Source organism: Haplochromis burtoni, unplaced genomic scaffold, assembly GCF_018398535.1.
Source record: "Haplochromis burtoni strain Fernald_Lab_line unplaced genomic scaffold, NCSU_Asbu1 Contig_185, whole genome shotgun sequence".
In the NCBI taxonomy this organism is placed as follows: Eukaryota; Metazoa; Chordata; class Actinopteri; order Cichliformes; family Cichlidae; genus Haplochromis; species Haplochromis burtoni.
Genome location: NW_024582546.1, coordinates 1236963 through 1244934, shown reverse-complemented (window position 1 = coordinate 1244934; position 7972 = coordinate 1236963). Strand labels below are relative to the sequence as shown.

General features: G+C 39.7%; 1 protein-coding gene across 3 annotated transcripts; it reads left to right on the top strand.

Moving 5' to 3' along the window:
• Window positions 1–889: 889 nt before the first annotated feature.
• On the top strand, window positions 890–7661 carry buc2l (bucky ball 2-like). Of its 3 annotated transcripts, XM_005950271.3 has the most exons (7): window positions 890–985; window positions 1735–2016; window positions 4400–5197; window positions 5318–6313; window positions 6394–6483; window positions 6897–6959; window positions 7526–7661. In XM_005950271.3, the coding sequence occupies exons 2-7, from the start codon at window positions 1746–1748 to the stop codon at window positions 7552–7554; spliced, it is 2247 nt and encodes a 748-aa protein (XP_005950333.1). In that variant the 5' UTR covers window positions 890–985; window positions 1735–1745; the 3' UTR covers window positions 7555–7661. The 3 variants fall into 3 exon arrangements, with proteins under 3 accessions (XP_005950333.1, XP_005950330.1, XP_005950331.1); XM_005950268.3 differs by having other exon boundaries at window positions 4400–6313; XM_005950269.3 differs by lacking the exon at window positions 890–985 and adding an exon at window positions 1046–1109 and having other exon boundaries at window positions 4400–6313.
• Window positions 7662–7972: the final 311 nt, after the last annotated feature.

Below are 7972 nucleotides of genomic sequence, written 5' to 3'. Positions count from 1 at the left end.
ATAAAAAGATGGTCATTGTGTTTGCAGTTTTCTGACGTGATGTACATTCTGCTTGAAGTGTTACATTAAACCACCAATGATCTATGCATCACTTATAGGAATCTATTTTGAAGGTGAAGATCTCTAAAGTAGATAATAAATATCATAGATATTTAGTATTAAACAAATCTTTTCTGCCCTGTTCCATGTGCTTGGGATTTTGGTTTATGCACCTTCTCAAAGGTCACATTGACAGTACAAGCTTTTTCCTTCTCCTTGTGTTTGAAGTACCAATATTGACACTGATAAAACAGCAAAAGAAACCTCACAAGATAGCTTGATTGTTCTGTAAATGTCTGCTGAGATCAGATATGGACCTTTTCAGCGTTTATCTTCTGTGGACAGCATTAGAGGATATTTTCTGGGGCAGTGGTAATCCTGTGTTAAGGACAAAGAAGGGTTAAAATCTAAAATTACATAATCCAACACATATGGGATCCTTAACATGGCAGAAGAGTGTTTAAATAGATTTCCTGGCATGTCAATATTTATTTATAGTTTCTTTATCATTTTAAGGGGTAGAATATCACTTTGGTGGCTACTTTTGGACTGTGTGCAACCGATGTCCCAGTATCATACTTTGGGCTTTTGCCACCAAGTTAGTGTATGATGAAATGGCTTATATGAGCACAGGTTAGTTTTCTGATACTTCAGTGCAAAAAAGTATGCAGATGTAATTGTAGCAAATGTTTTATAGAAGACTGAAATCTATATATCTGCCAGAACAGCCTCATTAGATTCATCATTTGTCTGAACTTTGGCTCCATCTAGTGTTTAGATGTCAGTCCAACAAGACATCTTAGTGTTAGAGACCTGCCGCAAACTCCAAATCAGCACACAGTAGACACATGTGTCTAATCAGGAGCTACTTAAGATCAGGTGTTGATCCCCACTTCTATTTCATTTGTGTTTGCTCTGTCAGTTAACCATTCAGGTCCTTGACAAGGTAAAATTGATAAATATATATATGTATATTTTATTATATATTTTTTTAAATGTATCAAAGCAGGATTTTGAATGGTGCTAGTATCACAATGACTGATGAGCTTTTTCCATCTGCTGGTTTCAAGGTTCAGTCCTTTTGGTTTTCTGTTTCTGACTCATTTATTCTCTTAATTAGGCTTGGATAGAAAATGCTGTTTATCTTTGCAAATGTGTTCCTTTTCGTTGATCATCCCATTGTGGGTCCTAAATCTTACACTATAGCCCACTTTTTTTTTTTCTTTTCAAGAAATCAGCTGATGTATGAACACCACTGTCAAGCCAACTTAATGTATTTCTTGAACTGTTAACCTTCTGAACACTTAAACCTGATGCTGCTCGTTGCAGAAATGTTAAATTGACAATGGTGTACAGGTTTTTTGAGTTACAAACACACAGCTTCAAACTAAATGAAAATTTGGTGCCATAGTAAGGATTTGGGCTGTATCAAATCTGCCATAGATCCCACTGGGTTGAGAGATGATGGCTGAAGACCACAGCGCAGGTTTCTCTCTTTCCAAACCAGGTCATTTACTCTCTCCTTGTATGTGGTCATGTTTCTGTATGGCATATGCTGAATGAAGAATAATGACACACATTCCCTGTGTGTAATGTCTCTAAGATTTGTCTTACAGGTAGTAAATGTCATTTTTTTTTTTTAAACTGTTCCTATTAATACAATATAGATTCATAACTGACACCCCTTCCATGTAGGTTGACTGAACATGGCAGCAGCGGTTAACACGCCTCCTCTGGCTCCTGAAGGGCCAAGTGGAGCGAACCCACACGTTCAAGTTAACGCTGACGTTGCAAACTCTGCACAGCAGGATCCAGGACTCCACAGCGCCAGCCAAGATCCTGGACCATCTCATCCTCAACACCCTGTCTTTCCTAGACCTCTCTTTTATGTTCATGCTCCACCGCTACCCCCATTCCTCCAATACCAGTGGCCCATGCCCTTGCCTTATAATCCCTTTCCAGGCTTCCTAGGCATGGGTAAGTTGAGAATTTTCATTAGTTTATAAATAAGTTAAATTGGTGCTGTGCCTATGGACTCAAATTGTGGTCATAAATCATTTGTACTTGTAAATCAAATGCGTATTTGTGAACTGGGTTTTGTAACCTTGTAAACCAAAATATCTGCATTTTGTGTGTGTGTGTGTGTGTGTGGGGGGGGGGGTCTGGTTGCACATGCAAAGCAAAAAAACTACGTGTAAAACTCTGCGCTAAAGTCCCTTCACTTGCGTGCTAGTTTAAAGTTACAAGAACAAATCTTGTTCTTCATTTTGAACCTGGAGGATGTCTTTGTAAATATCCCATAGGGGTCATACAAGCCTTTCGGTAGCTGTTGAAAGGGTAAAGTTTTGTTATATCAGTGGCTAGAAATACCATTTGTACTTTAGGATTAGTCTAACACAAAGTCAGGGCTGACCCGGGACCACTGCTGTGAGTCACAGTGTGCGCAGCATGAAGGTCCTTTCACAGCGGGTGCAGCATGTCCTGCTAATGCTAACTAAGCGCCAAGTATCCAGAATTTGTTTATCGCTAATTCATAACGAAGAAAGCTTTGTAACTATCCCCACTAGTGAAGACTCTTTTTCCACAAAACTGAAAATGCTGGGTTGGCATGTAAAAGGTAGTGGTGTGCGGATCGATACTGAAACATCGATTCTTCTGATACCAGTAATTTATGTTCTAGAATCGATTCTCATATTAAAATATCGATATTTTAGTACTTTGGGATAAATTTGCAGTTTTTCATTAACAGGAACACAGAAGAAAGAAACTATCATTCGGATTGTCTAAATTGGAAGGAACTACTTCCTTTCCGCCTTTCATAGTCCTATGCAAAATACGGCTGTAGAAATGTGTCGCAGCCCCTGGCCTTAGTGGCCAAGTATAGTATATTATTCTTATTACTGAATCGAGTTTGAATGAGTCGCTCACCAAAATGAATCGGGTTTGAGTCACTGAGTCAGTTGCCCAGAGAGTGCAAAAAATGTACATTTTCACTCAAACTTAATGTTTCTCTTTTCATGTAAATCCTACTGCTAAGATGAGTGATTGAAAAACAACTATTATTATAGAGCAAAAAAAATTTAAGATTTCTAAAGGGAATATTTATTTTACTTTTATTTTATTAGTATTTTCCTCAAATGTGTCAAATATATATATTTTCATCTAAATGTCCACCGAGCTATGAGCCAGGGGGCGGTATTGAACGATTGGGTCATGATTGGCACATCACTACCTGGCGTGCGCACTCACAACAATGGCTGAGCGTAAACGGAGTCATATGTGGACGTATTTTACCTCCACAAACAGCCAAGACACGGTTTGCGATACATGTGGCAGGACAGTGAGGTGTTGTGACAACACTAACCTCGTCAAACACCTCACGGTAAATCATATCACAGAATGATTATGTTGAGGAGGAGCGGGACAGGTGCTACTAGAGACAGACTTCTCTCGCGGAGTCCTTTAGTGCTGCAGGCAGGCAACATGCTCAAATAGTGCACAAGTTCAGATTTTTTTTCTATATGATAATTCTGCATTATTAAGCAATAAGAACAAGTAGTCTGATGTCCTGTAATCATTATGAAGCTATATTATTACAATTTCATAATACAATTACATATTGTATCATGAAATACCATGAAACATTAAGTTTTTGTACAGTGTATCGGATCAGTATCGTCGATACCACCCTGAATTTTACTTGGGATCGGAAAGGAAATCGGTGGTATCGCACATTAGTAGTAAAAGGGCATTTATTCTTCCAGGACCTGAAGCTCAGTAAAGCACCTCTCCAACAGCCAAACCCATCTGTTCTCTGATTGGATTGTTAAAGTTGGTCAATGTCATGTCAATCGCAATCAGCTGAAAGGAAGAAAAATCTGGTCAAGTTTTGTATGTGGAAGTTGAGTAACAAACAGCCAGGGAATCTGAGCGCAGAGTTTTACATGTATTTTTCTTTTTGCTTTGTGTGTGCAACTAGACCTTAATGAAAAAATTTAACTTATGTAAATATTTTTACACACACAAATATTCTCATCTACAGATGCACAAACATAAAATTTTCAGATATTTTGGTTTACAAGGTTACAAAACTCAGTTCAAATGCGCATTTGATTTAAAAGTACAAATTATTTATGACCACAATTGGAGCCCATACTGTACCCCTTGCGCGCTCTCTACATGTATGCATGCAAGATTCAGTCTTTCTAACATGTGTGAAATGGCTCTGCAGCTCCTATCATCACATACAGAGCAGTAACATGTTTATATCTTGTAGAGTAATTAAACTGTAAGGTGGTACTGTCTGTATATTATTCCAAAATGATCAACTTCACTCATTTTTTGGTTTTTTCTTTTTAAGGATATGGTATGGTCATGCCCCCACTTCCCCCTCCCTCTTACCTGGAGTCTCCAGCTTACGTTGTACCACACCCTCAGGTACAACCAGTCGACTATAGACGCCTGCTTCATCCCCAAGTCCACAGTCATGCTCCTTGTGGATCGTTTCAAAATTTAAACCAGACTCGCAGAATTCGCCTGCCTCATACTACCCCTGTTAGAGAAACTGTGAATTCTGAGGTCCAGACGGAACCCATACACAGAGGTGGAGGTGGCTATGATGAGGGATGCCCAATTCTCAGCTCAGACTCTGGACGTGCAACTGCCTCAAATTCTCCTTCATCCTTAAGCTCTGGTTCCCAAAAACAAGGCTCAGCTGAGGTCGAGACCTATGTGTTGGCCAGTACTGAGGCAAAAGAACAGGTCAAAGGGGCTGGAACAAACAGAGTCAAACATGACTGTCACATGGTGCATCCTACAGGGATGACTGTTCAGTCATCTAGAAGGGCAACTCAAGAAATGCAGGGATGTAAGGATGGTGCTGTTCAGGAGTCCTCTCTTATCCCTCCTTGCAGAAATGCACATTGCAACATGTGGTCAGTGAGTTCTCAGGATAGCATGGGGCCAGTATGTAGCTTTTCTCAAAAAGAGGATGAAGTCAAAGAGAGGCGCGTCTCTGTTCCTGACATTCTAAGCTGGGGAGGTGATGCATCACAGAAAACGATGACAATGGCAGCTGAGACACTCCTTCAAAATAATCTTGAGATTCCATGTTATGAAAATGAAGTGGAACATGAAAAGGCTTTTTATCAAAGTCCAAGTAAGCCAAAGAATTATGCAGTGGTGGTTAGCAGTGCTGATGGTGTCGATACCGAAGTTATTTCAAGTTCTAAGGACAGTGAAATGATCTTTAAGATCCTCAAACTTCCTTCTCTTTTAGAACCCTTTTCACTGTCAACAAGAGATGCAGATTCTGTGGAACTACTTGTTAGACCTTGCCTGTCTAATGGAGATGAAATTCTGCAGGCACTAAATGCACTCCACGATGGGACAGAAAATGGCAGTGAGACGCATGAAGAGCCTACAGAGACCACTCCAAAGCACACATTTTTAAGTAGATGTCAGATGAATAGAAATTTTAATGAATCAGTTTGGTCTGTGGAGTCTCTAGCTCCTTTCATTCCTACTAAGGAGTGGCTACAGCAGAATGGTGTATTTGAATCTGAAGTCATTGTAGAGATGGAGAGGGCTGACAATGGTAAATGGTTAACCAAAAAAGATGACCTAATTGGTACATTTGCTAAAGAAAGAAGGCAATCTTCAAGATTTTCTTCTCCGGACTCTGTTCTGGTGTCAGAAAGTGTTCTTACTTTTAGTACCCCAGCTAAGAAGCAAAGTCCTCCAACGAACCCAGACATGGTGTGTGAAACTGAAGTCTCTGAAACAAAAGGAACTGAAGAAAGCCAAAGCACAGTTCCTTCAGAAAAGTATCCTTTAACTTCACTCACTACCCCGCAGGGTACAATTTTAACTGCCTCCAGTGATGAAGAGATGAATGACCATGGGTCTTCAAATCCTGAGGCTAACCAAAGCCCAAACCTTATATATGAGCAAGAGGAGAAATGCTCAGTTGAGAGAAAGGAAACCTGCCCCATTAACTCTGCAGCAGAGGACAAAGTCTCATCCACTTCCCAAATGACTCTCCAAAATGACACACAAATGGAGGTGGCGACTGGCGCACAAAAAGTAGATGGTCAAATGAGAAATGTGGAACTGGGCGTGCCAACAACTGACCAGAAGACGGCTCAAGTGACACCATCAAAGGGAAATTTAGTAGACTGTGCAATCCAGTGTACTGAACTACAGGGTCTAAAGTGTTTATGTGAGGAGTTAAAGGGAGGCGTGGGATCAAACAGAAAACCTCATAAATATCCAGGTGGTCTGATTTATTTAGTTTTTTAATTCTTTTTTCCTTTCATGCGGGTATAGTGCTCTTATTGTAATTTATCTCCATAGACTGGAAAAAGGCAAATGATGGAAAAGCTGAAGTATTCTGCAATCAGAAAAATTCAAAGAGGAATGGTCAGTGGCGAAACAGAGGTCCAGGTAATGAGATGCAAGCGTTACATTAAAATAATCATGGGTCATCTGAAGGCCTGCCCAAAAAAGACTCGCTGTATCTTTGCTGTCACATTTTTCTAGTACAAACTTGTTCAGTCCTCCAGTGACTTGCGTAGCTTCATGCTCATGGTGAGCAAGTTTGCTGCACACGTGCAAGGCTAACTTTATTCTCATATGGCCTTAGCTTCAAGTCTTTGATTTATATATTTGACGGCCAGATGAGACTCCTTAATTTGGGAATGCACTGTTGTATACTGTACCTAGAACTGACGCACTGTACTTTAATAACCTGATGAAAAGTTGCAGCGGAATGCATCTGGGCCATCGAATGAAAGAGTGGCCATGTAGGACCAGTCATTCATATTAAGTTAGAGACAACACTACTTCTTTGTTGACAGAAAAGCATAACGGCCAGCAGGAAGACTGCAATGGATACGGAAGCAGACCTGGGAAGTTGAAAGGTGAGTCACTAAATGATCCTGGCTTGTCATTGGATGGAAAATTGTGCTCACATGGGGCAGATCTGATTTTAAAATTTAGTACCAATTGGTCATTTTGGTTTGTGTTGCTGATCAAGTAACATTATCAATAATTATGCAGTAACTTCACAACTCAAACTGAGGTAAATATTGTGTATAAAATAACGTTTCACTACAGTTCTATATCACAACATCATTAACTTGATATCCTTAATGGTGGGCTGATGGCATCTGATCTTGGAAGCTAACAAAGGTTGGACCTGGTTAGTAGACCAGGTCGGGAAGTCGATGGTTTGATCCCCAGATCCTCTGGTCTGCATGTCCAAGTATCCTCGGCATGGTTGTGAATGTTGGAAAGTATTTAGGCATAGATAAAAGAACTTTATGAAATTGTGAAGGTTAAGTCTTTAGAAAAAGAAAGGGGTGCTTGAATGAAAAAGCATCTTTGCATAAGAAACTGCCCTGAGTGCGAAGTAGAAAAGTGTTTTGTGTCAGTTTACCACAATTTCACATCTTACTGAAGTTTGCATTGGTTATTCCTCCTTCAGGTGGGAGTGGAAGGTACCCACGGTACTGACAGTGACCACACTTCACCACAAGTCAACACTTGGTTTTTGTTTTTAATTTAAATTGAGTCATTAAAAAGTTTCTTACTTTTCAATAAAAGCCTTGTATTAAACATGATTTAAGTGTTTTGTTTTTTGTTTTACGCCATCTTGCTTGTCAGACATTACTCTGGATGCACAGGTTTCTGACTGGTATAGCAAACTTAACCAGTTCTTCAGGTAAATGACAATGGTTACCTAACAACATTCACCCCAAGTCGGTGATAATTTCACAGCGGTGAAAAGGGGTGCTTAGAAAGTGAAACTTTTTTTTTTTTTTTTTTTTTTTTCTTCCCTCCAGAATTGGAATTCACACTTGATGCAATCATTAAATGTTAGGGTTAATTGGAAATTACTTTTAACACCAATTTATTAATTGGCACTATAAAC

Bases quoted from the DNA above. Each gene is read 5' to 3' on its own strand.
- buc2l (XM_005950268.3), top strand. From the start codon at position 1,746: ATGGCAGCAGCGGTTAACACGCCTCCTCTGGCTCCTGAAGGGCCAAGT. The intron at 6,314-6,393 runs GTGGTCTGATTT...TTATCTCCATAG, and splicing joins AAAACCTCATAAATATCCAG to ACTGGAAAAAGGCAAATGAT. The intron at 6,960-7,525 runs GTGAGTCACTAA...TTCCTCCTTCAG, and splicing joins CAGACCTGGGAAGTTGAAAG to GTGGGAGTGGAAGGTACCCA.